The sequence below is a fragment of the Drosophila yakuba genome, chromosome 2L, assembly GCF_016746365.2.
Source record: "Drosophila yakuba strain Tai18E2 chromosome 2L, Prin_Dyak_Tai18E2_2.1, whole genome shotgun sequence".
NCBI lineage: Eukaryota > Metazoa > Arthropoda > Insecta > Diptera > Drosophilidae > Drosophila > Drosophila yakuba.
The window spans coordinates 9202317-9229826 of record NC_052527.2 but is presented as its reverse complement, the minus strand read 5'-3'; the positions used below and the strand labels follow the sequence as shown (position 1 = coordinate 9229826).

At 47.1% G+C, this 27510-nt stretch overlaps 10 protein-coding genes across 22 annotated transcripts; 5 read left to right on the top strand and 5 right to left on the bottom strand.

The window, feature by feature from the left end:
- Positions 1-39: 39 nt before the first annotated feature.
- Positions 40-7305, bottom strand: LOC6527616 (cilia- and flagella-associated protein 44). 2 transcript variants are annotated; one of them, XM_039371775.1, is made up of 12 exons: positions 7084-7305; positions 6867-7029; positions 4998-6814; positions 4288-4932; positions 4129-4236; positions 3990-4028; positions 3165-3792; positions 2113-3105; positions 1636-2058; positions 1355-1579; positions 975-1301; positions 40-916 (listed from the first exon to the last, which is right to left on the bottom strand). In XM_039371775.1, the coding sequence occupies exons 1-12, from the start codon at positions 7173-7175 to the stop codon at positions 329-331; spliced, it is 6048 nt and encodes a 2015-aa protein (XP_039227709.1). In that variant the 5' UTR covers positions 7176-7305; the 3' UTR covers positions 40-328. The 2 variants fall into 2 exon arrangements, with proteins under 2 accessions (XP_039227709.1, XP_002088704.2); XM_002088668.4 differs by lacking the exon at positions 3990-4028.
- Positions 7306-7349: 44 nt separating this feature from the next.
- On the bottom strand, positions 7350-10138 carry LOC6527617 (SWI/SNF-related matrix-associated actin-dependent regulator of chromatin subfamily A-like protein 1). The gene is made up of 7 exons (XM_002088669.4): positions 9304-10138; positions 8749-9239; positions 8538-8688; positions 8304-8468; positions 7962-8244; positions 7706-7900; positions 7350-7645 (listed from the first exon to the last, which is right to left on the bottom strand). The coding sequence occupies exons 1-7, from the start codon at positions 10068-10070 to the stop codon at positions 7430-7432; spliced, it is 2268 nt and encodes a 755-aa protein (XP_002088705.1). The 5' UTR covers positions 10071-10138; the 3' UTR covers positions 7350-7429.
- Positions 10139-10492: 354 nt separating this feature from the next.
- Positions 10493-11365, top strand: LOC6527618 (serine protease 1). The gene has a single exon (XM_002088670.3). The coding sequence runs from the start codon at positions 10519-10521 to the stop codon at positions 11317-11319; it is 801 nt and encodes a 266-aa protein (XP_002088706.1). The 5' UTR covers positions 10493-10518; the 3' UTR covers positions 11320-11365.
- A 992-nt stretch (positions 11366-12357) lies between these two features.
- Positions 12358-13247, top strand: LOC6527619 (serine protease 1). The gene has a single exon (XM_002088671.4). The coding sequence runs from the start codon at positions 12384-12386 to the stop codon at positions 13212-13214; it is 831 nt and encodes a 276-aa protein (XP_002088707.1). The 5' UTR covers positions 12358-12383; the 3' UTR covers positions 13215-13247.
- A 1566-nt stretch (positions 13248-14813) lies between these two features.
- LOC6527620 (serine protease 1) lies at positions 14814-15644 on the top strand. Its single transcript, XM_002088672.4, has one exon. The coding sequence runs from the start codon at positions 14835-14837 to the stop codon at positions 15609-15611; it is 777 nt and encodes a 258-aa protein (XP_002088708.1). The 5' UTR covers positions 14814-14834; the 3' UTR covers positions 15612-15644.
- A 199-nt stretch (positions 15645-15843) lies between these two features.
- Positions 15844-17428, top strand: LOC6527621 (F-box/LRR-repeat protein 15). Of its 2 annotated transcripts, none has more exons than XM_002088673.4 (2): positions 15844-16736; positions 16857-17211. In XM_002088673.4, exons 1-2 carry the CDS (start codon positions 15961-15963, stop codon positions 17038-17040), a joined length of 960 nt encoding a protein of 319 aa, XP_002088709.1. In that variant the 5' UTR covers positions 15844-15960; the 3' UTR covers positions 17041-17211. The 2 variants fall into 2 exon arrangements, with proteins under 2 accessions (XP_002088709.1, XP_015053729.1); XM_015198243.2 differs by having other exon boundaries at positions 15851-16736; positions 17069-17428.
- On the bottom strand, positions 17301-20087 carry LOC6527622 (geranylgeranyl transferase type-1 subunit beta). 3 transcript variants are annotated; one of them, XM_015197574.3, is made up of 4 exons: positions 19989-20087; positions 19657-19768; positions 19449-19599; positions 17301-18684 (listed from the first exon to the last, which is right to left on the bottom strand). In XM_015197574.3, the coding sequence occupies exons 2-4, from the start codon at positions 19764-19766 to the stop codon at positions 17755-17757; spliced, it is 1191 nt and encodes a 396-aa protein (XP_015053060.1). In that variant the 5' UTR covers positions 19767-19768; positions 19989-20087; the 3' UTR covers positions 17301-17754. The 3 variants fall into 3 exon arrangements, with proteins under 3 accessions (XP_015053060.1, XP_015053059.1, XP_002088710.1); XM_015197573.2 differs by lacking the exon at positions 19989-20087 and having other exon boundaries at positions 17301-17762; positions 17857-18684; positions 19657-19954; XM_002088674.4 differs by lacking the exon at positions 19989-20087 and having other exon boundaries at positions 19657-19953.
- Positions 20088-20319: 232 nt separating this feature from the next.
- LOC6527623 (probable 39S ribosomal protein L24, mitochondrial) lies at positions 20320-21417 on the top strand. Its single transcript, XM_002088675.4, has 4 exons — positions 20320-20486; positions 20598-20751; positions 20812-21201; positions 21260-21417. The coding sequence occupies exons 1-4, from the start codon at positions 20403-20405 to the stop codon at positions 21373-21375; spliced, it is 744 nt and encodes a 247-aa protein (XP_002088711.1). The 5' UTR covers positions 20320-20402; the 3' UTR covers positions 21376-21417.
- On the bottom strand, positions 21364-22926 carry LOC6527624. 3 transcript variants are annotated; one of them, XM_039370456.2, is made up of 5 exons: positions 22712-22926; positions 22388-22654; positions 21919-22319; positions 21681-21866; positions 21364-21628 (listed from the first exon to the last, which is right to left on the bottom strand). In XM_039370456.2, exons 1-5 carry the CDS (start codon positions 22811-22813, stop codon positions 21442-21444), a joined length of 1143 nt encoding a protein of 380 aa, XP_039226390.1. In that variant the 5' UTR covers positions 22814-22926; the 3' UTR covers positions 21364-21441. The 3 variants fall into 3 exon arrangements, with proteins under 3 accessions (XP_039226390.1, XP_002088712.1, XP_015053058.1); XM_002088676.4 differs by having other exon boundaries at positions 22721-22925; XM_015197572.3 differs by having other exon boundaries at positions 22763-22919.
- Positions 22927-24171: 1245 nt separating this feature from the next.
- LOC6527625 (mucin-2) lies at positions 24172-27345 on the bottom strand. Of its 7 annotated transcripts, none has more exons than XM_039370318.2 (3): positions 27249-27345; positions 25846-27180; positions 24172-24804 (listed from the first exon to the last, which is right to left on the bottom strand). In XM_039370318.2, exons 1-3 carry the CDS (start codon positions 27274-27276, stop codon positions 24275-24277), a joined length of 1893 nt encoding a protein of 630 aa, XP_039226252.1. In that variant the 5' UTR covers positions 27277-27345; the 3' UTR covers positions 24172-24274. The 7 variants fall into 7 exon arrangements, with proteins under 7 accessions (XP_039226252.1, XP_039226250.1, XP_039226251.1 ...); XM_039370316.2 differs by having other exon boundaries at positions 24172-25103; positions 25239-27180; positions 27249-27344; XM_039370317.2 differs by having other exon boundaries at positions 24172-25373; positions 25512-27180; positions 27249-27344.
- Positions 27346-27510: the final 165 nt, after the last annotated feature.

Genomic DNA, 27510 nt, shown 5'->3' with positions numbered 1-27510 from the left:
TGATTTAACGAGTGCTTATATAATTAAAATACAAAAATGTAATATTGTGCCACTCACAATTTATTAGTAAATTTGTAAGTACTGCTATTATGTCGCCAGCAATTGAAACACGCTTTTACAAATCGAAAACCAGATTTAAAAATATGCCACGGGTACCTTTTTTTTAAAAATCAAACCAAAATGTAAAAAAAAATTCATTGGGTAAAAAAAATTACGCGTTTTGTGTTCCTTTTTAAAAATCTGAATAAACCGGACGCTGTCAAGTTCCCATGTTTGAATTTCTACCGAAGTATTTGCATTTTGGGGCGCTGGGAGATCCTACGGCGGTCTAGAAAGGAAGGCCACTGCTGGTTCCTGCCTTTTTTGTGGCGATCCGCACCGACATTGGCGATTCGCAACTGGGCTGCTTATACTGGCGCCTTTTTATCAGGTCCCTTTGAATGGAGCTGCCCAGATTGCGAATGGGAACCGCTGTAATTCCATCGATCAGATTCTCCTGGGCGTGCTGGAGCGTGCTTTCGATTAGCTGCTCAACGGCGATGGCTCGAGGATCCACCATCGGTTCACGCTCCAGCACGTCAACGATCATGCGGAGGGTCTCGTCCGACTGGAACTCCTCCAGCGGCAGCACCTCGATCAGCTCCTTGAACATGTGAGCAACGATGAAGTGGGTGCGGTTCACAACGTCGGTATCGCCCCCATGAATACGGGCACACAGCGAGTCCTTGGCGTGATCGAAAATTCCGGATATCAACTCCTCTGTGTTCACATCAGAGCGCTCGTAGTCGAAGACAGCCACCACCTCATTGAATAGCTTGCGTAGTTCCTCGCCGCTGATGTGGATGAAGTACTTCTTTGGCACAATCGTCTGCAGATGCTCCGTTATGCATTCGGCTATGCGATCCGTGTAGCGACCCTACCAAGTAATGTTTGGTAAGATTAAGTAAACTTATTACATATAGTTCACCTATCACCTGGAAACTGTAGGCGGCCTGGCACAAATAAAGCGAGGAACGCTGTGCAAACTTGCGTACGTTCTCCGGAGTGGTGCTCTTCCCAAAGAAGCGATTGAAACTCTTTTGGACAATGGTCTGTACGCGATCCATGATGAACTCATCGGGCATGGGTGGCAGCATATAGGCATCCACATTCAGGATTGCCGGGCACACCATTGCATCGTCATTGGGCATTATTTCACTGGTCACAACCTGTGGCTGTGCATTGGGATCCAACTCGAACTCGTAATTGATTTGCAGCGGCTTGGACTTCAGCCTCAGGGCGCAGATTTCCCGCTCCAGGCACTGTTGAATATAGGGTTTTAAGGATTTTAAATCAGCTTAGGACAAGTACCCACTTCAATCTGATCCAGCAAGGATTTTTCAATGCCCCTCAGCTTCTCAATATCGTAGGACAGATTCAGTACATTCGGATTGCTCCACTTGGCGTAGTTTTTGTTCTGAATGTCCAACAAAGTGCGAAGGATGTTGTTCTCTTCACGGAGCACGGTCATTATGTTAACCTTCTCGGTGTTATTCTGGGTCTCCAGGACCAGTTCCTCCTCGCAGCGAGATAGTTCTTTCTGAAGCACCATAGTTGGAAAATACAAAATTTATATATTCATGAAAATAAATGTACCTGTTTCTCCAAAAGCTCCTTTTCGAGAGCCTTAAGCTCATCCTCGGCATCGGTTTCCAGATCGAAAATGTAACGCCTCAGAACCTCCTCCTCCAACTCATCTAGATTGACAATAATGCCGAATTTCTTCATCATGGCCTGGCGAATATCCTCCTCGAGTCGCGTAATCTCGAATCGCATGAACTTTATGTCAGTGTTCATGCGCCTCAAGTGAATGAAGTTTATTCTGTGCCAGCGCTTGGTCGCCTGTGTCTCCTCGCTTAGTTGATCCGCCCGGCGCCGCAGGTCCACTAACATGTCGGCGTCGAAGAGAATGGCTTTGGACAGGTCGCGGTAGTCGTCGCCGTCATAGAAATGCTGCAGTTGGTCCATACGCAGGATGGCGCTGATGTGTACCTTGTTAACTTCCTGCTGGCGGTTACGCTGCAAAAAAAGGGAGCTTCAGCATGGAGATCACTCTTTAACAGAATTACCTACCCGGAACTGCAACAGGGCATTCTTTTCGCGCTGATACACTTCCTCGTGAAACTTCATCTTGATTTGCATTTCGGCGATTTCCTTGCGTTTGTTCTCCACATCTCGTATCAGATCCCGCACATTTCGCTCCAGTTCGTGACGGTCGGCGCGCATGGAGAAGGCCAGGTCGTATAGCGATCGATCCAAACCGGTGGGGCAGGTGGCTTCGTCCAGTCGAATAGTGGTCATGTCCAGTGAGTCCAAACTCTTGTTGTCGGCCTGCTCGTCCTCGCTGGATGACGAAGATGATGAGGAGGAAGAGGAGCTCTCGTCATCCCCTTTGGATACCTTCGGTGGACGCCACTTCTTCTTGAAGATGCGTCGCAGGAAGTCGAAAAACTTGTGACCCTTGACGGTGGTCGCGAAGAGTACCTGGAGGGCTACGATCTGCTCGCCCAGTTTGTCGATGTTTCGCCTCAGCTCATCCAACTGCCTGTTGGTGCTATTGATAACCATCTGTAGGTCATTTCGGGTGCTCATCGCCGTTTTGGCGTTTAGAAGCAGCTGTGTCTCTATCTCCTCGCTGTCGCGCAGGATGTAGAGCTCCTGGTTAAGGCTGTTCATAAATGCGGTCATGAACTCGGCGTCCAGTTTGACGTGGAAGCGTCGTACCTGCAACTTTTCCAGTGCCTTGTCAAACTGCCGCACTTCCTCGTCCACTTCTGTCCGTATGGCATCCTGTTCCACAAGTAAATGGCGAAGCCATCGATGACGGGTCTCCATCATGTAGGGCGCCTGGCCATCCTCATTCAACTCGAAGTAGGCAGGATCACTGCTAGACGGCAGCTTTAGCAACTCCTCGGTCAGCTCCGCATTGGGCAGACTTCTGTCCAGCTTCGAGATCTGGAGCATCGTAAAAGCGGTATTCTCGTGCAGCTCGGGCACATCCAAGCCGTGCATACTGAAAAGGCTTACATTGCCGGTGGACCTTATTGGAGCCAGTCTGGCTATCGCCTGAGAATTCAAAAGTTGTATGCATGAATATAAAACGAGAGAGAACGCTATAGACCCACCTGGTCTGCAGTGTGCTCCAGGGTTAGGATGTCGTCAATCTCCACACCACAGCCGGGCGTATAGTGCTCGATCAGATTAAGCTCTGGGTACTCCAAGTCCATGTCCGTTTCCTGAATCGGTTCCAAGGGCTGACGATCCGGCTCGGGCAAATAGCTATGAATCACCTCAAGGCGTTTCCTCTTGGCACTGATGAACTGGTCCAGATCACCCTTGCGGTCGCGCAGCTCCAGAACCATCTGGTTGAAGGCGTCTACCATAGCAAAGTACTCTTCGCGGCACTCCACGACCTCTATGTACTTCTGGGTCAAGGTTTCCGATGACTTCGGCTCATAGTCCGATCCAATTTTTAGCTTGAAGTCACCCAGGTTGCGCTTGGCATCCTCGATCTGGGCATCGTCATCGGGATGGTTACGATTGGGGTCCGGCTTCTGGCGCTCCAGCTTATCCCAGTCGAAGATGCGGCGCACTTCGTAGAGCTGACGTTTTCGGTAGCGGTTTAGGAGTCGCATCATCTTCTTGCTGAAGCGCGGTTCGATGCTCTTCGGATCCCGGCCAAAGAAGAACGACTCCGGCGGGGGCTCCCCAATGGATTCGTCCGATCTCTCGGGCACCACAATGTCATGCAGTCTGTAATGAGTGCGGTGAGAAGTCATCAGTCGACAATAACTAATGAAAGTAAAGTGGAATCTACGACTTGTGATAATATGCATTGGTGGTATAATAATTCATTTAAGGTGGGCAGGTGATCAAAGGTTTAAGGAACTTGTAATGATTCATTTAAGGTGGGCAGGTGATCAAAGGTTTAAGGAACTTGTATGGCTTACACTTCCGGCTGTTCTGCTACTCGATCCTCCGTGTAAAGGCTGCTTGTGTTGAATGTATAATATTATATAAGAATAAGATATGTATATTTCTTGTGTTGATGGTAGTGTGAAGAGGTAAACCCTGAAATTCGCCACTTACCCCATGTCGTGCTCCCGTTTCAGACGCTCCTCGATATCCTGCTTAATCTGAGCGTGCTCCTCTCCCAGGGCCTGTAGTCGGAATGTGGACACACCCGGGTCATTGGCACTGCAAGCACAATGTTGAGTTTGTTGGGATGATATGCATCCGTTTACTTACCGCAAAGGATTGACTGTGAATGGGACTTGGACGAGCTGCTTGAGGAAGTGATTGTACAGCTTCGAGTGTCCCACCTGGGCAAATTCCAAGTCGTAGGCCAGATCCTCTCGAACATCATCCAATTCCGCCTGCAGCTCATTTCGAATTTGCTGGGTGATGCGATCGTCCAGAAGCAAGTCGGTATCCTTGGCCCTCAGACCCGGCGGTAGCTCATCGTTGATCCTGATAATATCGAAGTAGACGTTCTGGAGTGCTCCGATTTTATTGAGCACATCGCGGTCATGTGCATCGGCTGCTTCCTGTTGGCGTCGCAACTCCGCGTTGATTTTATCCTGCTCCAGGGATGTAGCCTCCGCCTCTATATCTGGAATCTGGCTCACTCCCTCCGGCAGGGGTGGCAGTATATCCCTTAGCTTGTTCCTAACGATCTTCGGACCGTTCCACTTGTGGAGGAACACGTTACCATCGTAGCCAACGGTGAGTAAGTGCTCACCACTGTGGCTAATATCGATTTTGGGAATGGTGCCTTTCAGGCCGTCGTGCATCGGATAGATGCGAAACTCGGAGAGGTCCGTAAAATTGTCCGGATTGATGCGATTGATTCGAATACGTCCATTGTGGAGACCGAAGAGGATGAAGTCGTCGCTGGAAAAGGGAAAATAGATGTACATGTCGGAATCTTTGGTGAAGATATACAAAAATACACTCACATTATGCAGTACGAGTGTATCTCGATGTCATCCGCCTCCGCAATGATGGTGGCTCGAGTGGGCTCCGGCGCATTGAACTCCAGCTCATAGATATATCCCGCATCGTAGCCCGCCATGGACACCCATATGGTATCCCTGACGGTGTAACGCAGCCAGATGATAGCGTTGGGCACAGCCGGAATGTGGAGTGGCTCCTCCTCTTCATCCGGTTCCGAGTCCGCCAGCGCTGACTCCATGTCGATCTGCAGACCGGGATTGGCCTTCTTCAGTTTCTCGACCTCGTTCATCTTACGCTCCCGCTTGCGTTCCTTGCGCTTCTTCGCGTTCTCCCGATTGATGTCCCGTCGGATGCGGCTTTTAATGGAAGCGAACTTTGTGTAACGCATGCGCGAGTTTTCAGTTATGTTATAGGACAGGTAAGTCTCTTGATCGGTGACATCTGTGCGAATATTATACTCATACAAATCACCACTCTTGCAACCCACCAGGACCACGGTGGGCTCCGTATCGTGCCAGTAGAAGCAGTTCGGTATAGCTGCAAACTGGATAAATCCCATCGGATGCATGTCCACCATCTGATGTTTATCCAGGCCCAATTGGTAAATAAATATGCTCTTGTCGGCACTGCCTGTGAGAAGTAAAGAGCTGTTTCGGTTTACAGTGAGTCCTGTGATCGGGGATGTGTGCGCCTTGAAGGCTCTCACGCGAGTCATCTTTGGTCTTTCTGGGTTGCTTAGGTCCAGATACAATTGCCGCAGAACACCATCCTTGAATACAGCCACTAATTCGGTTCCCTTTACCGAGATATTCGTATCCAACCAGATCACATCTACTCCCTCCGACGGGAACTGTTTCTCCAGGATCAGGCGCTGATCATCGTATTGGTAAACAAACAGCTTTCCGCTCTCCGACATGCAAAGGAAATGGGGCGACACTGGCGACATCTGGGCTGTCAGTACCTTTCCACCAATGCAGGAGAAGAGCTTTCTCGGTTTTTGAGGAACATCGTAGGTGTTGATGTCGCAAAACCAAATACCTCCACTTCCATCTTGTGCGTAGTAGGTGAAATCTGACTCATCAAAGGGATGGATTTTCTGCATGCAACGGAGCTCCACGTCGGCAATCTTAAACTCGTAGATCGGATCGATCTCCACAAACAAATCGTCTTCTGGGGGATCGGCCAAGTCTACCGTTTCCCAGTACCAAACGCGCACATAACCGTCCATTCCCACCGTGGTCACCTCACCGTTCTTCATGGTTATCCTCGTAATTGGCTTTGTGTGGCACGGTTTTCGACCTTTCCGACAGATCTCAAACTTTATGAGCCCCGCCTGCCAGAGCAGCATGTTGCCCCAATCGCTGCCTGAAATCACATTCTCATCCTGCAGCATGTACATGGCATAGATATCACTGAAGTCTGTTTTGCCAAAGCGTCCCAGATCTCCTTTCAGCTTCAGGCCGGTAAAGGTGTTGGCCATCTTCCAGAACTTGATGTGGCTAAGACCCGAAGAGCAGAGGAGGATGGGATTGTGCTCCGAAAAGTGCACGAACAGAATGTCGCTCTGAAAGGACTTGGCACGCAGGACGACCTCGCCCTTCTCCCAGAGCCAGATAGTTATTATAAAATCCGGATAGCCAGCCTGCGAGGCAAACAATTCCCCAGTCTTATTGTAAGAGCCCGCCGTAAAACAATTCTGGGCTGCATTCAGAAGCTTTATACGGACATTAAGCGATGGGTACTCGTAGATGAAAACAGTGGGGCGAGCTCCGTTCTCGCCCACCGTAAAGAGGTTGGTGTAGTTCGGATGCTCGTTTTTCTGGCAATAGAAGACCATTAGATCATACTAAGGTTTTTGGGGTAAAGCTTACCGTGACAAATCCAACTCCGCAGCCGTAAACCGTTTCCTGAAAGGAAATCTCCTGGCGCGAAATGCTAAAGTAATTGAGGAAGTTTCCCGAGGCGAAAACCAGCGTATCTGAATCCACAAGGACCAAATTGAACAGCTTCTTACAATCGTAACCAAAGGAGTGCCTGCAGCAGGAGATTTCATATTAAGAAGGTACATACAAAACATTCCGTACTCACTCTACACTGACGATGTCACGGGGGAAGGATATGTCGTTCTCATTTTCCAACTCCTCTTCGCCCATAAGCTCAGATTCCTGCGTAGTATCCATTTTATTTAGCTAATATTCTACAAAACGTAACTTGCTGTGTATTTATTTATTTGATACAAGTGAAAAGGTTTGCTTGAGTGTTTGTTTGCCTGTTGCCAGGTCCCATAAAACCGGCTATCTGGAAAGATTTGTTTAGACGTGGAGCATGCGCAGAAACGTGGCCAACGGAGTTCATTCAGTGCTTTAACATTCTCAAATACAATTTATTTCAATAAACTTATTAAAAGATCTAGTATTAAATTCCCTGATAAATTCTAAATATCTAAATCCAAAAAAGCCTCATCATCATCATCATTAAAGAACGCGGCGATATCCGACTCGGCTTTGTTTTCTTTGGCCTTTTCAACATTATTATTTTTCTCACGGTGCTCATTGACAGGAGCAGCAGTAAAGTATTGTTTTATGCTATTATTTTCCGGTTTAAGAGAGGTGGACTTGCTGGGCGAGAAATATTCCTCAATCTTGTGGGACTATAAAATTCTAAAGTTAGCGAAAATTTTATTTATCAAAGTACTTCAAGCGGATCTTACCGAGGTGGGTGCTGCTGTGTGTGTTGCTTTCTGAAGATTTTCGGCAAAGATGCCCACTTTACTTAGCACCTCTTGCTTATTTTTCAGCATGTTCCAGATTGTGTCGTCTGCCGTATTGTGAGCCATCAGATAGCGACAAATCACCGGTTTTGTCTGGCCAATGCGATGGGCACGACTTTCCGCCTGGGCAAGGGTCTACAGATTATAGCAGAAGATATTAGGCCGATTCCTACAGTATGATTTGATTGAAGCTTACGCTGGGATTCCAGTCCAACTCAGCGAACACAATAATCTCAGCTGCAGTTAGCGTGATTCCTGAATTGCAGGCTTTTAGCGAAAGCAGGGCCACCTTACAACTGCTCTTCTTTTGGAATGTGTCTACAGAATCCGACCTGAGATCGCTACGCGTCTGTCCATCTATGCGTATGTAGTGGACTTTCAACCCACTGAGGCAGTCACTAATGGCGTCCATCATGACACGGTGGTGGGCAAAGATAATGAACTTTTTCTGTTCCTTAACTAAGGTTTTTATGTAGGCGCTATAATGGAGGATAATATTTTAAAATGCAGATAGATTCGCAATGTTAGTTTTTTGTACCAGACGGCTCGTGATTTCACTTCCGCAGTACGTGCATAGAAACGGAGTAAGATCTCCTCCATGGCCCTGCCTTTAGAGGTTTTCAGTTCCTTGTTAAACGCATCTAAGGTATCTTTGGTCTCATCATTGGTCCACACTAGGGCGGGATCCAGGACAACAGTCTCACTGTGGATGGAAAAATGATTGAAATGTAAGAATACATTTTTTAAGTATACAACAATGTGCGCAACCAACCGATTCTTTTCAGCGAGTTGAGGCAGCACCTCCATTTTCGTTCGCCTCAGCATATATTTAAGATTAAGAATAACCTTCAGTTCCTCCAGATTCGATTGGCCGCTGGCATCCCAACCAAAAGTGGACTGCTTTCCATCACAATAACGAGTAGCTGTGAGAATATAAATCTTATAAGCATGTTTTAAGGTTAACATACATCCTTGCGACATACTAAATTCCATGAAATTCATAAATTTGCTATCGACCATTTGAAGTTGGGAGAACAGCTCCAATGGTCGGGAGAGAGCTGGTGTTCCGGATAGCAAAACCACACGCTTGGCTTGATCCGTGAGCCTTTTGGCCGTTGTCGTGCACTTGGCCTTGCTGTTCTTTAGCGTGTGCGACTCGTCGAAGATGATGAAACCATATTTGCGCTGCATGAGTTTATCCTCGTGCCGCTCCATCATGTTGTAGCTGGTTATGAGCACCTTGGCCTCACCCACATATTGTTGATTGTTGTTCAGCACCTGGACATAGTGGATGGGCACCCTCGGCAGTAGATCCATTATGTGTTTCGCCCAGCTGTCTCTCGTAGAAGCGGTGGTGCAGACAAGTAAAGGCCAATCATCCTTGAAATAGTCGGCTACGGCCAAGGCCTGATACGTTTTGCCCAGACCCATTTCATCACAGATCATAATGCGGCCCTTTTGGGCTATGGAAAAGCTACAAGACAAGATGGCATAGATTAAGTGCAATCGCAGGTACATAGCAAACATTCAAATCTTACCAAACCCCATCCTGTTGGAAGGGCATTAGCTGGTCCGCCAGCTTGGGTTCTATGGAGGCTAAAACACTTCTTTCCGGAACTATTGGCGGCTGGCGGCAGAGATCCATCACCTTCTTTGGAATTCCAACCATGTGCACATACGGTTTAAGATCCGCTGCATGCGTCTCTAGGGATTGGTAGTCCGAGAGATCAAAACTCCAAATGCGTGTTTGGCTTTCGTAGGATTTGGTGGGCATGTTCTTGAACACGGCCACGAGCTTTTCATGATACCCCGTGGTATGGACGGCAAACCGATGTGTGCTGACCATGTAGAGATTGCAAGTAATTGAGTTTCCGAGTTGCACAGTCCCGGGTTTCTCCTTATCCGAACCAAGTGAAAGAGTGGGCCTGCTTCTTTCGTTTCCTCCATTTGGCCGTTGGTATGGATGTGCGGCTCCTCGGGACAATTCCCGGGCGGATGTCTGCTTGATTGCTTTTAGAGCGTTCAGGAACGACGAGCTCTTGTTGTCACCAGACGTGGGTCCGATCCTGCTGATCTTGTTCTGCGCTGCAGGCGGTGATCGGTAGAAATTCAATGGGGATTTGGCCTGCGGTTGCTTGGGATTCGAATTTCCATTACTGGATTGTTGTAGAGCACCTGTTGCAGTCGTTGTTGAATTTCCGTTGGATGTGGATGCGCTGGCCAGCAGCTGGGACTTCTTGGCCTGCAGCTTGGCCAGCGCAATGCGTTTCTTCTCCGCTATTTCGGATGAACTGCAAGTGGACATGCTGCGACAACAATTAACGAAATTTGGCGGAATATATAAACAACAAATGCATGGCTCAGTGTGACCAGCGGCGACATGCTTAAATCTTTACATCATACAATGGGCGCCTAATTTGAAACGATTTATCTTACATCTTACATACGTTACTTACACGTAAATGTAAAATACTTAATCCTTAAATTGAATTAAAATCATATTGGTGTTTCTTTATATTAACTATGTGTTTTGTAAGTGAAGATAACCAGCCTTGGATTTTTCCGAAGTGAGAGTTATTATTTTTTGCCTATCAAGATGTTCTTAGACGTGGTATCAATTAATTTCCATTGGTATCAGCGGGCACAATTCTTAGAGATAGGATAACGCCGAGTGGGGGCTACTCCAGACAGCGATAAGGGGCGCAATAAAAAGGAATAGACGTCTGGCAAAGGCCACGAGTGATCCAATCACCATGAAAGTGTTCGTTGTACTGGCTCTGGCTTTGGCCGCTGTCTCCGCCGAGACTGTTCAGCAGGTTCATCCCAAGGACCTGCCCAGGGACACCAAGATCAATGGCCGCATTGTGAATGGATATCCAGCCACCGAGGGCAAGGCACCCTACACCGTGGGTCTGGGCTTCAGCGGCAACGGCGGCTGGTGGTGCGGTGGTTCCATCATCGCCAACACCTGGGTCCTGACTGCTGCTCACTGCACCAACGCCGCCTCTCAGGTGACCGTCTACTACGGAGCCACCTGGCGCACCAACGCCCAGTTCACCCACACCATCGGCAGCGGCGACTTCATCCAGAACCACAACTGGCCCAACGAGAACGGCAACGACATCGCCCTGATCCGCACCCCCCACGTGGACTTCTGGCACCTGGTTAACAAGGTGGAGCTGCCCAGCTTCAACGATCGCTACAACATGTACGACAACTGGTGGGCCGTCGCTTGCGGATGGGGACTGACCACCGCTGGATCCCAGCCCGACTGGATGGAGTGCGTCGACCTGCAGATCATCAGCAACTCGGAATGCTCCAACACCTATGGCTACCAGCCCGATGGCATCCTCTGTGTGTCCACCTCCGGCGGCAAGTCCACCTGCTCTGGTGACTCCGGTGGCCCCCTGGTTCTCCACGACGGTGGTCGTCTGGTGGGAGTCACCTCCTGGGTTGCCGGCAACGGATGCACCGCTGGCCTGCCCTCCGGATTCACCCGTGTTACCAACCAGCTTGACTGGATCCGCGACAACTCCGGCGTTGCTTACTACTAAGCTTGATTATCCTCATTTTTAAATAAACGAAATGCATAAAAATTAATTTGGTGACTTTTAAATTTCTTTTTTTTCACATTGATATTTTAAGTTTTTGAAAGTCATGTTCAGAATCTATAATAAACCTTTTATAGATAAGAATCCATGAATGGCTGAGACATGGGATTGTTTCTTGGTAATCTAACTTCTATTATATATATTCTAGTGTATTCTAGTAAATAATTAGATACGAAAAATATAAATATATTTATGAAAAGAATTAGTATAAAAACTTATTCCAGAAGCTAAGGAATTCTTATTCTACATTTATATGCTCAAGCGGCTCGTATTTTATAGAAATTTAAAATATTTATTTAAATAATAAACGAGAGAGAACGCTTTAGTCGAGTTCCCTGACTATCAGATACCCGTTACATAAAACTAAGTTCGTGGCAAAAATTTGTTTGCCAATTCGATAGAAATTTACAAGGTTAATAATAAAAGGAAGAAATGAAAGTTTTTAACACATCACAGACCCCGCCACGGAACTTTCCACGTTCCTTTTTTTGTTCCTTTTTTCCTTTAAATTACTTAGGTAATGTAAACCTTATGAACAGAGGAGCGCCATTCCAAACAATAACCAACAATAAATTTGAATGACCACAGGACGACTGCCTCAATCTTTACAAGCTCCTGTTCGAGTGCGCCATTGAGTTGCGGCTCTGGGCATGAATGGATGCTTATTGGGGCTTATCAACGACTTATCAATCCGAGTGGCCGCACGTCCAAGTGGATAGACTCGTACAATCTCCTAATGAATGAGTGGCGGTGGGCAATCTTCGACTGGAGTGGCAAGTCATGAGCCGGAAAGTGTGCGAATCGGATGGGTAGATCATCGGAGTACCCTGTAATGATAGTGCCGCATTTTGGAGGCGTGCGAAATTAATTTGATAAGATTAGCGCAACCAGAGTGGTTTGAACTTTCGAGTGGGGGAAGATCTCCAGCGATATGGCTACGACGGATTGGTGGGGTATATAAATCACTGGCCGACGGCAAAGTATCCAGTTGTACTCAAGTGATCAACATGAAGCTGTTCCTAACTGTCCTGGCCGTGGCCATTGCCTGCGCCGCCGCTCAGCCCGAGAAGGTGAAGCCGGTGCCCCTGAAGGACGCCGTCCTGGGATCCGGACCCGGATCCATCGAGGGTCGCATCACCAACGGCTATCCCGCCCACGAGGGCAAGGTGCCATACATTGTGGGTCTGGGCTTCAGCAGCGGCAGTGGTGGCTGGTGGTGCGGTGGCTCGATCATCGGCAACACCTGGGTGATCACGGCTGCTCACTGCACCCATGGAGCTAGCTCCGTGACCATCTACTACGGTGCCTTGTGGCGCCTCCAGGCTCAGTACACCCACACCGTGGGCAGCGGCAGCTTCCGCCAGCACTCGAACTACAACACCAACAACCTGAACAACGACATCTCCCTGATCAACACCCCGCACGTGGACTTCTGGCACTTGGTGAACAAGGTGGAGCTGCCCAACGGCAACGAGCGGTACAACAACTTCGCCGGCTGGTGGGCTCTGGCCTCCGGATGGGGCAGGCCATGCGACAGCTGTGGTGTGTCTGACTACCTGAACTGCGTGGACTCTCAGATCATCGAGCGCAAACAGTGCTCCGACGTCTACGGAGAAGAAGTGGTCACCGACAACGTCATCTGCACCTCCACCCCCGGCGGCAAGTCCACCTGCGCCGGTGACTCTGGCGGCCCACTGGTCCTCCACGACGGCAGCAAGCTGGTCGGTGTCACCTCCTTTGTGGCCGCCAACGGTTGCACCTCGGGCCTGCCCGATGGCTTCACCCGCGTCACCAGCTACCTGGACTGGATCCGCGACCACACCGGCATCTCTTACTAATTTCGTTTTTGAAATAAACTATTTTGCATTTAATCAAGAATTGTTTGTTCAATTTGCACTCACATGGAATGGATTCTGAACTCGAATGGGGAAACTAAAAGTGATCTTCTTAAGGATTTGGTACTTAAGTTTTTATCTTGATATTTGTTTATTGGAAATGAGGCTTTGTGCTGAACTTTGTAGGCTAGAATGTATTCTTATTGAGGATTCAATTTTTAGCCTTATATCTTCAATTCAATTAGAAAGATAAGCTGTCTTTAAAACTAAAAATTTTCCCTATTTCTTTTTTTGTATTAAGTTTCTGCCTTGTTTATTTCTTATGTGAACTATCTCAGCTTTCAATCAATTCATTTGGAGGGATTTGTTTACTTTTCGGACTTACCCTTGATAAGATTAAGGGTTTACGCGTGTGGCAAAAATCCCAATATTTAAGATTTGATTATAATTAATAAACCTTTCCATAATTTTACCGACGAAAATTGATATAATCTGTTTACACTGAAATGAAATATAGATATATACTTTGCCTATGTTTATTTATAATATTTTTGTTGGAATTTGATATTCAATGGAACTGAATCACTTAATGAAACTTGATAAGTCAATGTAAGTTTTAAAACGATTAGATAGTTTAGAATCGCTAAGCGAAAGCAATAATTAATAACACAAAAATATAATTTACAGATTTGTACTAGAATTAACTGCAAAATCAAAAGTTTATAGATCTAATCTAATCTTCAATGACAGTTAACTTTTAATTAAATTGGTGCAAAACAGAAGAAGTGCAATCAACATATTCATTAAAAGGACACAAAAGTGTACGAGATTTTTTCAACATCTATCCCATAATCTTTACTTTCAAAAATTTGTTGTACTTGAACCATTGTGATTGTAAGCAATTTAAATTGTAGGCACTCTTAATTCTTGTTATGAAGAACTCGCGAGTATAAGCTTATCCTAGTCAATACACTTGGGTATAAAGTTTTGGATTGTTCATTATATTAATAATAATTAAATTAATAATAGTCGAGAAATCTTCAGCTTAACTTGGTAACAGATAGCTATAGATTTGTTTTCAATGAAAACAAACGGAAAAACCCAGACATTATTACTGATTATCCTTATCAGGACAATGAGCAGAAATAAAGTTTATGTAAAAGTATTTTTTCTTAACAAACAACTCATAATAAAAATCATTCGTGTCGAAAGATCATTGTAAATTTTAAACTTTCAAAAGTGATGATAAGATAGAATGGTCTGCACACAAGTTGGCAAAAACATAATTTATAAAGAAATTTGATTGCCCACACAAAAAATGATTCCATTTAAATTGGTAATAATTTGTGTGTTTTATTGCTGCATCATTAAAATATGGTAAATCTAATTGAATATTGCAATTATCAGACCCCCACAGAGCTTTTTTGATTTCTAATTCCTTGGGCCCACAGCAGTTCTTTCACCCAAGAAGGCTAGGTAAAGTGGCTCTCCGTTCTTATCGATGACATCGTTTATGGAAGTCTTGAGGATTATTTACGAACCCTTTTGAGTTGCAGATAGGGTCCGCTGAAAATGTGTATAAAAGGCTTGTAGCCCAGAGAAGAATCCAGTATACACATCAGCATGAAGGTGTTCCTAGCTATCCTGGCTCTGGCCGTGGCTTCGGCCTCCGCCTTCGACGAGAAGGTGTTCGTGAAGGACCTGCCCAAGACCACCAAGATTGAGGGCCGTGTCACCAACGGATACGCCGCTCCCGAGGGCAAGGCTCCCTACACTGTGGGTCTTGGCTTCAGCGGTGGCTGGTGGTGCGGTGGCTCCATCATTGCCCACGACTGGGTTCTGACTGCCGAGCACTGCATCGGAGATGCCGCTTCCGTGACCGTTTACTTCGGTGCCACCTGGCGCACCAACGCCCAGTTCACTCACACCGTCGGCAACGGCAACTTCATCAAGCACACCAACGCTGATATCGCCCTGATCCGCATCCCCCACGTGGACTTCTGGCACATGGTGAACAAGGTGGAGCTCCCAAGCTACAACGACCGTTACAACAACTACAACGAATGGTGGGCCGTTGCCTGCGGATGGGGTGGCACCTACGACGGCAGCCCACTGCCCGACTGGCTGCAGTGCGTCGACCTGCAGATCGTTCACAACGAAGAGTGCGGCTGGACCTACGGCAGTGTCGGTGACAACATTATCTGCACCCGCACCGTCGACGGCAAGTCCATCTGCCAAGGTGACTCTGGCGGCCCTCTGGTCACACACGACGGCACCAAGCTGGTGGGAGTCAGCAACTTCGTCTCTTCCAACGGCTGCCAGTCGGGAGCTCCTGCTGGATTCCAGCGCGTCACCTACCATTTGGACTGGATCCGCGACCACACTGGCATCTCTTACTAATTTTTCTAAATAAATCAATCATTTTAAAAGCAATGTGTTTGAAGAGTATTGTAATTACTGTGGGCAATATTGAATGAAGCACGAATACAAAAAAACATCGGGGTCACCAAAAGATGTAAGTTTACTAAACTTGCTTTACACAGTGTAAGTCAAATTTGACTCGAGTGTAAAAAGTACAACGTAAAATTATTGTACACAAATAATATATGTATGTAGGTATTTTGTGTGAATGGCAACACAACAGCTGATTGCTATCAAGTAAACAATTAATTACGTTTTTGCGGTGCACCAGAGGATTGCGTTGGGAGTGCTTTGTTGGTGGGCAGATCACGTAATTGGAGGCGCCAGCATGTGCACTCTGCAGCCCGAGGAGGAGGCCCACCTGTTGGCCATGGCCAGCGGAGGACAACCAACGCGCACGGCCAGTCCAAGGCCACTTGACATCGCCTCCACTGCAGCACCACCAACGCTGTTTGATGTCTGTTGGGACGATGTGCTCATCCCACAGGTTGCCGTCTACCTGTCACTCAAGGATCTCTTTAACCTGCGCTGCTGCTCCCGTACCGCACAATGCTTTGTGGAGGCTGTGCTGGAAAAAAGGCAGGAACTTCATCTTTCTGGGAACAACTCGAAAAATATGGACGTGGGCTTTCGAGTGCTGGCCCGCTGTTGCCAGCGATTGGAGGTGCTTCATTTGGCCCGCTGCCGGTGGCTAACGGATGAGCTGCTGCTGCCACTGCTGGCCAACAACAAGAAACGCCTGTGGGCCGTCAACCTGAACGAATGCGTCAACATCACAGCCCTTTCGCTGCAGCCAATAATCGTAGAGTCCAAAGAGCTGCGCGTACTTAAGCTGTCCAAGTGCCAGTGGCTGACCACAGGAGCTGTGGACGCTTTGACCCTGCATCAAAGCAAGCTTGTGGAGTTTGACATCTCCTATTGCGGCGCAATTGGCGAGCGCTGCTTGATTATCTTTTTCAGAAAACTTAACAAACTCACCGTCCTGTCGCTCGCAAACACGCCCAGTGTCACCGACCAGGTACTCATCCAGATCGGAAACTATTGTCGCGAACTGGAGCACATCAACCTGATCGGATGCGCGACCATCTCCGATTTTGGCGTGCAGTAAGTAATAGTTATTCCTAACAGCTGTTGTCATATTGTCAGTAAACCTGTGCGTGCCTCGTGTCTGTATGTTTCTGGGGAAACCAATCTGCATCTGCATCCGCATCTGCGTATTTTCAGCGCTTTAACAGTGCACTGCTTGCGTCTACAGACCTTGCTCATCCGCCGTTGTCCGCGGGTCACGGAACGCTCCTTGGCACCGCTTAGGCAGCGGCGTCTTTACATCGATAGGCCACAGCAGGACTTGGGCCTCAACGCTTACAACTTGAACGACTTCTATCCCAGCGATTTTCTTGTTTACTAGCCCACACTTCGTTCTCCCTCTTCCGCAGCGCCCTCACCTCGAGTTGCCCGTTGCTGCAGTCACTGATGGTGCAACGCTGCCCATTGGTCACCGAGCGTGTGCTAGCCCCACTCCGTGGACGTGTACACATCGATCGGCCCGGCATGGGCTACATGCCAACAGTGCGACATCACCGTCTGTTCCTGCAGGTTTGAGATTAATTTTGATTCGGGGTCAATGTTACCAATGTACCAAGGAGGCTTTCGAGGCTACCCAATACCTTTTGCTGTAAATAGATGCCTCGGCATGAGACGCTTTAATTTTACTTTTAAGCTTAATCTTACAAATTGTTAACATTAATTTAGGCTGTACAATAAACATACTAACTTATTCATCTCTCTCTCCAAAAGCTCGAGCTTTTTTCATCGAATTTCATTTAAACAAGGAAGGAAACTAGAATCGGCAAGCCGAAGCTTATATACACTTGCAAAATTTATATTATTTATACCGAATGCAGATAGCTTTAAAACGAAGACGCTTTTTGCGTCCTAGAAACGGACAGACGGATATGGCTATATCGACTGCGCTGGTGATACTGGTAATGCCTCCCTCACTGCGTTATAATTTTTTGGCTAAAACCTATTTGCAAGGGTATAAAAAGCGAGGCTAAAATGCGCCCAATATCAATACAATAGTGTGCTTTAACATTACCCTTGGGTTTTGTGCCGTTTCCCATCATTGTGCTGAAATTAATGGCGAGTTAGAGGTAGTTGTTGTAGTGGATGACGCCTCGACCCCCTTAGACAGGTGGAGTTGTTGCTTGAATGCAGAGCTTACACTGAGGTCCTCGTCGCCGCGGCCATTTGCGGATCGCCACTGTTCGTGCAGATGCTGCAGGTGAGTGTAGGCGGCCATGGACATGTTCAAACTGGGATTCACTGGGCTTAGACCAGGCTCCCCGGTGAAGGCCAATCCGCAGAGGCCGAGGTAAGTGTGAAACGGATCAGGCGTGGCTTGCGGCCACTTGGCAAAGCCTCCAATGAGCTTGTCCTGTGTGCTCAGAATAAATTCTCGGTTTTTGGTGTAATCGGTTAGTTCGAAGCCGTCCAGTATACATAGCGAAGCACCAATCCAGAAGGAATAACACGTATCGACTGGCTTATTGGGACGACCTTGGAATCCATCCATCTGCCGGAAAATTAGCCAACGCTTCATGCGCTCCACCGTCGTGGCATCTAGGCGATGCAGTTGCCCACTAAGATGCAACGCCGCCAAGGCACAAAATGTGGTGCCGCCATGGGCCTCACCCTCCAGCTCTTGGCTGAAACCGTAATCGTACCGCAGGCTCCGAGTGATGAACTGAAACATGGTCTCCTTGTTGACATCGCCCCAGTAGTCCAACATGTAGCAGATGGTGGCGGCACAATAAACAAATCGCATGTCATCCTCACTGCCATCGATGCATGCGCTAAAACTGCCCTCCGGCTTCTGAACAGCAGCCACTCCGTCCACAATGCTTTTCCGATCCAGACGGGACAAATCGTCGCCCAGGGTCACCAGCACTGCGAGACTGGTGTACGTCATGGCCAAGTGGCCCCACTGATACCTCCGCATACAGTCCAAGATCTCGGCGTCCTCGCTTTTAGGTACCATGGCGCGGCAGCCCTGCAAAGATACCAATTAATTGATCTATCTATTTTGAAGTGGTTTTGCATGTTGGCGTCGCTGATAAAGCGTGGCGCGATAAACTCATCGTGTCGGTGGGAGGGGTGTGGTGGGTATTGCTAAATCGAGTTGCTGCGCAAATGGAGAAGTACCCTACAATTATGCATATTTAAACAGTATAGATCGTAACAAAAGCAATGTCACTTTGTTTTTCCTATAAAGCAAATGCATTGGCCGTAGAGTTAACCGTTTATTTGGTTTCATATAATAGAAAAAAAGTTAAAAAAAATAAATTTAGATTTTAAATTTAAGCTACCATGCCCTGTAGCAAATTATTTTTGTATAGAGGTAAATATATATATGTTTTTCATTTTGTATTTACACGGCGCTACTATTATCGCATCGCTTATTACATCTGTAAGCATTAGATATCATAAGGTGATATGGAAAAATAAAACGTGGTTTAAGTAGGTTTTAAAGCAAAATTGCATTCTATTTTAGTTTGTATACGAATGTTTTATGGGATATTCTCAAAATATTAACACTGTAGATGCTTCTCCATGAAGGAAATGTGAATGCATATATCAGCTGACTGAGTAAACACCAATATGTGGGGGATGCGACAAGGTCTGCCGCAGTGTCTGCTGCCTGGCCACGTATGGAGATAAGGAACTTGATTGGGAGTGGATGTGGGAACGGAAGGCGGTTCTGTTTGGCTTGTCAACGACTGTTTGTACACCTGACAGACACGAATTTATGCTCACCATGAAACCGCCGCAGTTCTTCTCTTGGTCGCGTGGCACCACCAATCCTCCGTAGATCCAGTCGATGATGTCCTGTCGCATTTTGGGTGGCACCAGATGCAATGAGTTCAGCACATCCAGGCCGCAGACGGCGAAGAACACAATGGTGCTCCTGATGGAGAAAGTCAATGTTAACCACAAGGAAAATATGAGGCCAGGATTCACTTACCTGGTGTTATCGTGCGACGCCATGCGAGCTGGCAGGAGATTAAGAAATCTCAGCAGGTTCTTGGCGTGCTTGGAGAGCAGCACTGGCTCCGGCTCATTGTGTTCTTCCATATCTATGTGGTGAGACATATTGCTAATTATTTTAGGAACTTATGGCTGAGCAGGAACTGGGTAGTTTCGGTGAGTGGTGAGTTATGGATATGACTAAGCGCTGCGAGGCCCTTCCCAAGCGGTTGGATGGAGCTGGCCAGAACAGACGCTCTCCGGTTGCGATTGCGTCTTCCAATGGTGTTGCGCCCGCACGTGCCCACATTTATATGGTCTAGCACTTACCTCTTGTTTATATTAAGCCGGTTTGCATTGTAATTTAGAGCCAAGTGTAGTTTACAAATAGCAGCTGCTTCTTCTTACCTAATTCTGCCAGTCGCAACGAACTAGGTTTACACGGGGAATTCAATGGTAGTTCGCTTATTTGTAAATTATAATGTTACAAAAAGATTTTGGCTAGCATATATGGTTAAACCCACATAACCTGACAGAAATGTGATTTTAATTATAAACTTATGATGCGAATTATTTTACAAGTCTACATTAAGAGTTCATAATCTTTAGCGACGCATAAATATTTAAAATAAATAAATGTTGGTGCTTTCCTTTGAATGGCTTTTCATTAGTTCCCAACAGCTGATTGCAAGCCGCATTTAATTTCTTAGTTCTTATTATTAATTGTTGAATTAATCCTTCAAGATGCGTTTAACGCAATATTTGGCCAGCAAGTTGAAGAACTTTTCCAATCTGCCCAAGGAATACATTGAGCGCAGCAAAAAGCAGGTAACACAAAAGTCATTTTCATTGAACAACTTGTGTACAGCGGCTCACGTAACAGATCGCATGGAAAATGTATCCGCATTTAATAAAATATTTATATTCATTTGAAAACAGGTGTACTGGCAAACTCCGAAGGAGATTAATTACCTGCCACGTACAGTGGAGCGAAAGAGGTTCCGCTACACGACAAATCGTTCATGGACGGGACAGTTCCGCCAACAAAATATGCCCGGAACCGTGCGTCGCAAGGTGCTAGTGGAACCAATTGGTAAGGAAAGATATGCCTTTATCTAAAGCCTAATAAACCATGGTTGTGTCTACTTTTTAGAGGATTGGAGCTTCTTCCGTGGAGATCGCATTGAAGTCCTGGTGGGTAAGGATAAGGGAAAACAAGGAATCGTCACCCAGGTAATACCCGAGCGCAATTGGGTAATTGTAGAAGGCCTCAACTGGCACTACCGCAAGGTTGGCGGCGAGAAGGAGTTTCCCGGCATCATTATCAAGTCCGAGGCACCTCTGCACGTCACCAAGGATATCCGTCTGGTGGACCCATCGGATCTTCAGGGCACAGACTTTGAATGGCGTTTCACGGAGGAGGGCGAGAAAGTGCGAGTGTCCTTGCGATCGGGCCGAATCATACCCGTCCCAGAAACCAACAACCAGACGCACGATTACAAAACACCAAACGCCTACATCGAACGGGAGAAGGATACGCCAGGTATGGGCTATCATCGCATTTAAATATGTTTCTAGTCCTACAAGTCTGTCCTTTTCAGGCGCTGTTGTGGGCGAGATCACCTTTCAGCCCAAGTTGTCCACATTCGAGATGGACATTATGGAGGAAATGGGCATCAAGGAGGAACGTACGCCAGCCAAGAGCTATTGGTACTAATTTTATGCCTACTGTTTATTAAAGTAATGTACAAAATACCTATATAACTGAGCAATTTGTTTAATGTCACTTGCGCACCGTGCTGAAGACCTCCTCGCGATGGTCCCGTAGCGTCTTAGCCAGTCTGCATACAGTTTCCTCCGCCTTGTCGTAGTCTGGGCGCAGCGTGCTGTTAAAGGTTTCGTAGAGCCAAGTGCACGTTTTGGACATATTCGACTCATAGCTAGTGAAGACCCGACTGGTGTGTTCGTACCTAAAAGGGATTCGTTTAACTTTGGAGAATATTCTAGATTCTTTTAACTGACCGCGCTTTGTTGGCTATATCCGTGATTAGGTAGGTGTTACAGTGCTTGACGGCTAGAACTTGGCGATGACTCATGTACTTTAGTTCCACGTGCGGCAGAGCCAGCTGAGCCGCCTCTAGGGATATTGTGGAGGCGTGTAAAAGACTTCGGCAGTCCAACGCCCACTGAAGCTTTTGTTTGGGATCTCTGAAGGAGAAATAATTGTTAACAAATTCTGAGTGGGAATTACGTTACCTACATAATCCTTCCAAGCTGTCGCCATTGTTTTAATGCCTGCGTAGAGGAATTGGCGGCTGCCCTAAGTAGTAATCCACAGATGCGCCACTGCTCTAGTGCACTGCCCAGCTTATCTCTTGTATCTCTTGCCGTCTCCAACTGCTCATCAATGCTCTCCTCCAGCCGCGTCATGTACGTTCCCCCGCTTATATACGCTATAATTCCATCTTGTCTCACGTACAGCTCGTTCAGCTCCGCATAGCTCTCGACCAGAGTCTTTACACGCACCTTAGTGTGCTCCAACAGTTCTCCGTAGTAACGAATGCTAAGCAAATACAGAGCGGACTCGCTCAGGTTGGCAAAGAAATCCTCGTGCATGGAAGCCTTGCGGGCATCGCCAATTACGCCCAGGTTGTAGGCAAGCTTAAGTCGGAAGTTAATAATATACTTGGGGAAAGTTCATCATCATTGACTAATGGCAGGCCATTTACCTGGGCCAGGTCCTTGGTGGGTGTGTTAACCACAATTGGGTCGCCCTGCCGTCCCATTGTGTAAGCTGGAAGGGGCAGTGCCTCCTCCGTTTCCCATTCCCTCTCCCGGAATGGAGCCACTCCCATTCCTTCGAGTCCCAGCATCGCCTCGTGCTTGCTCTGGATGTGTTCGACCCAGGCCTCTGCGGTGGCCATTCGAGGACCAGGGCATGTGCCCTCCAGCTTGCTGATCTGCTCGTCCAGGCGCACATATTGCTCGACCACATTCTGATGACGAAATGGAAGAGGTATTGATTATGGCAAAGGTAAGACGGCTTGTACAACTGCTATTACTCCAGAGGCGTCATTCTGGCGCGGTTGCATTTCCGAGCTGACCTCCGTGACGACATGATTCGTCTGCGTATCCATGGAGGAGCCACAGCCCATCACTCAGGTTGTCTGTCCGAAGTGCTGCACGAAGTTCGCCCGCCCTGCCGGCGATGACATCTTCCGTCTTAGACCCTTCCAGTTCGCCTGTCCAGCGCTGAATGAGCTTTCGTTGAGTCCGTCATGTCCACTTATGAGGGAAAACACAATAAAAAAATTATATTTTGCGCGCTAGCCATTGGACAGGCCCACCCCAAATCCAAATCCACGAACCATTTTGGGTGGTGGGGACATGGTCAAGTGTTACCCCCTTGCTACCACGTATGTGTCCTTTGGAGTGGACTTCTCTTCGTGAAAATTGCTCATCCGTTAACCAATTAAAGTAAACAAATACTTTCCTTACATTGGCAGACTTAAATATTTCGGTTATTAAATTGCTAGATAATAATACTTTGGTTCAATACATTTTCTAAGGTTCACCCCAATGGCCCTCTGTGTGTCAACAAAGTGTGTTATTGGCCTTGTTAGCTTTTTGTTGGTATGTCCACTATGCCTTGTTGGATTTGTGAATTGGCACACGGTGTATTTGTATTAACAAGTTAACAAAAACAACAAAGGGGGGAGCCATTAACATCTGCTTATTGTGTAGGAAATGTGCAAGTTCACCTGCACGAAGGACGAACTCTAGTAGCCCTATAACTTGGGTACTAATCGACCCGAAACATAATCCATCAGCAGGATTATAATCTAGATTTTGATAAATTACCAGCAAATTAGTGGTTAACTCTGCTGAGTAGTTGTTATTGTTTATTTGGCTTGGTATGCCCTGTAGAGAACGTAAATTTGTTAAATTTTAAAAATATTACCTTTTCTAAGTAAACATGTTACCATTGCAAAAATGTGAGAACATATGTATATTCTTAAGTAATAACTTTTTAGCTGTACACATTGCCATATGCTAGAACTCGTTAAGCTATCTTGTTTTTCGTCCCTTCCAGACTTTAATATACGTTTTTTCTTAACCAGCTAATGTATTAACCCTATTCGGAGGGCTGTGGGTTCTCCGATCCCTTGACAATTGGTCATTAAACTTGTCCAAATGTGTGCTCCAAACATATAGTGCGACCACATGTCGCATGACCAAAGCAGTGCAACCAAACGCGAAGGCGTCGGAAAATAATGGATCAAATGATTGCGTTTAAATAAGTAATAATGTAGTCAAGTGTCGATTAGAGTGGTGAAGTCCAAATGCAAACTTGTTGATGAATGGCGCCCAAGCTTTATGAGCTTCTGAGGGGCGAAAGTGTTAAGCAAAACATGGGAATCCAAAAACCTCATAGACGCCTGCGCAATTGTGTGCTACACATTTTTTTCTTCCATTCCAAAAAGTTAGAATAGCCCAAAGATAAACACTTACATGCTTTCAAAAAAATATTATTTTGTTTAAGTATTTTTTACAAATAGTCAATATTTTAATCAAACAATAGAGAGTTCAACGAATTATGTGTTACTTTTGAAGAATTATGTCCGTGTGCACAAGCACCTTCTGATGAGATCTTCCTGATATTTAACTCCCTTCAGTAGGTTTTCGCATATGTTTTCGCAGTCTCCAGGTGTAGGGGGAACTACTGGTGGTCTTGCTCCAGGCCAGGGCCATTGAGGAGATGGCACCGTTGGCGGCAAATAGGGATTACCTGGTACTTGCGGCCACTGATTGGGAAATCCGGGAATCTGTGGCCATTGAGGGATAATTGGGTTAGGCTGCCAAGGCCACCCGGGATTGGGGTACGTTGGATAAGGATACCACCAAGGAGGAATCTGGTATGGAGGTTGGGGACGGCAAGGACAAGGACGACGCGTAGTGGTTGTTGTTACTGCTGTCGTTCTGGTAGTACTCGTTGATGGTGTTGTGGTGCGCCTTGTAGTGGTTGTGGTTGGAGCACGAGTGGAAGACGTTGTTGGAGGGCGTGTCGAAGGTGTGGTGCGTCTTGTAGTGGTTGGAGGGCGTGTCGAACGGGTTGTGGTGCGTCTTGTAGTGGTTGTGGTTGGACCACAAGTGGGAGACGTTGTTGGAGGGCGCGTAGAAGGTGTTGTTGTTCGTCTTGTAGTAGTTGTGGTTGGAGCACGTGTGGAAGACGTTGTTGGAGGGCGTGTCGAAGGTGTGGTGCGTCTTGTAGTGGTTGTGGTTGGAGCACGAGTGGAAGACGTTGTTGAAGGACTTGTTGAACGGGTTGTGGTGCGTCTTGTAGTGGTTTTGGTTGGAGCACGTGTGGAAGACGTTGTTGGAGAACGTGTAGAAGATGTTGTTGTGCGTCTTGTAGTGGTTGTGGTTGGACCACAAGTGGGAGATGTTGGTGTGATTGAAGGTTTTGTGGTACGCCTCGTGGTGGTTGTGGTTGGAGCACGAGTGGAAGACGTTGTTGAAGGACGTGTCGAAGGTGTGGTGCGTCTTGTAGTGGTTGTGGTTGGACCACAAGGGGGAGATGTTGGTGTGATTGAAGGTTTTGTGGTACGCCTCGTGGTGGTTGTGGTTGGAGCACGAGTGGAAGACGTTGTTGAAGGACGTGTCGAAGGTGTGGTGCGTCTTGTAGTGGTTGTGGTTGGACCACAAGGGGGAGATGTTGGTGTGATTGAAGGTTTTGTGGTACGCCTCGTGGTGGTTGTGGTTGGAGCACGTGTGGAAGACGTTGTTGGAGAACGTGTAGAAGATGTTGTTGTGCGTCTTGTAGTGGTTGTGGTTGGACCACAAGTGGGAGATGTTGGTGTGATTGAAGGTTTTGTGGTACGCCTCGTGGTGGTTGTGGTTGGAGCACGAGTGGAAGACGTTGTTGAAGGACGTGTCGAAGGTGTGGTGCGTCTTGTAGTGGTTGTGGTTGGACCACAAGTGGGAGCCGTTGTTGGAGGGCGTGTCGAACGGGTTGTGGTGCGTCTTGTGGTGGTTGTGGTTGGAGCACGTGTGGAAGACGTTGTTGGAGGGCGTGTCGAAGGTGTGGTGCGTCTTGTAGTGGTTGTGGTTGGACCACAAGTGGGAGCCGTTGTTGGAGGGCGTGTCGAACGGGTTGTGGTGCGTCTTGTAGTGGTTGTGGTTGGACCACAAGTGGGAGATGTTGGTGTGATTGAAGGTTTTGTGGTACGCCTCGTGGTGGTTGTGGTTGGAGCACGAGTGGAAGACGTTGTTGAAGGACGTGTCGAAGGTGTGGTGGGTCTTGTAGTGGTTGTGGTTGGACCACAAGGGGGAGATGTTGGTGTGATTGAAGGATTTGTGGTACGCCTCGTGGTGGTTGTGGTTGGAGCACGAGTGGAAGACGTTGTTGAAGGACGTGTCGAAGGTGTGGTGCGTCTTGTAGTGGTTGTGGTTGGAGCACGTGTAGAAGACGTTGTTGGAGGGCGTGAAGATGGTGTTGTTGTTCGTCTTGTAGTGGTTGTGGTTGGACCACAAGTGGGAGCCGTTGTTGGAGGGCGTGTCGAACGGGTTGTGGTGCGTCTTGTGGTGGTTGTGGTTGGAGCACGAGTGGAAGACGTTGTTGAAGGACTTGTTGAACGGGTTGTGGTGCGTCTTGTAGTAGTTGTGGTTGGCCCACAAGAGGGAGACGTTGTTGGAGGGCGCGTAGAAGGTGTTGTTGTTCGTCTTGTAGTAGTTGTGGTTGGAGCACGTGTGGAAGACGTTGTTGGAGGGCGTGTAGATGGTGTTGTTGTTCGTCTTGTAGTGGTTGTGGTTGGAGCACGTGTGGAAGACGTTGTTGGAGGGCGTGTAGATGGTGTTGTTGTTCGTCTTGTAGTGGTTGTGGTTGGACCGCAAGTGGGAGACGTTGTTGTGGTTGGGGCACATGTGCAGGGAGGTGTTGGAGTTTGTTGGGTTGTAGTTGTAGTGGTCCTAGTAGGTGTTGGAGTACACGTAGGTTTTGGGGTAGTGGTTTCCGACGTACATGGACCTGTGGGAATGGCTGTGGAAGTTTCTATGCAAGGAGAACTGGGTATTGCAGTAGAAGATTCTTCAGAACAGGTGCAAGGAGGAGTATCGGTACACGAAGGAGTTGTCGAGTCTGTCGTTGTATCGGTGGGCGAATCGGTGGTAGTTTGATCGGAACACGTGACTGGGGGACATGTGCACTCCGCATCCGTGGTCGTTATAGGCGCATCTGTTATGTCCGTGGTCTCTCGAGTGGTCCGATGTCTTTTCGTTGTTTTTTTGTGATGACGTTTAGAACGTTTGGTTGTTCTCCGCGTAGTTTTGGGCCTTTTAGTTTTTTTATGTCTGGGCTTAGCAGTAGTCTGATTCTCGCCACAGTCACAGGGTGGCACTGGGTCTGGGTACAAGATAGTGTCCCCTCCACAGCCGGGTACTATCTCCTCAGAGGGACCATCTTCCATACTATCCCAGTCGTAATCTGCTTTCGCATCTTGAGCCTTTATGAGCAAAATGCTCACTGCATAAAAATAATAATTTTAACTTACAAATCAATTCCATCTTGTCGGAGAGATGAATACTATTTACCAATTATGAAGATAAGGGCTACTCTCATTTTATTACTCCTTGCAGTAAGCGATGAAAGTATTTCAAAATATGCAATGCGTATGTCTTTTATAGGCCGAAATTCAGTTTGCTCAAACCCTTGCATGTGTGCAAATATTTCTGTTGCGAATTTAACTTATTATAAATAGGACAAAAGTTGTGCAAACAAGGTAACTTTTATATTTGGGCAAGCTTACTAAAACAGTCGTTTTTGTGTACGTCTCTTGTGTATACAATAATGTTT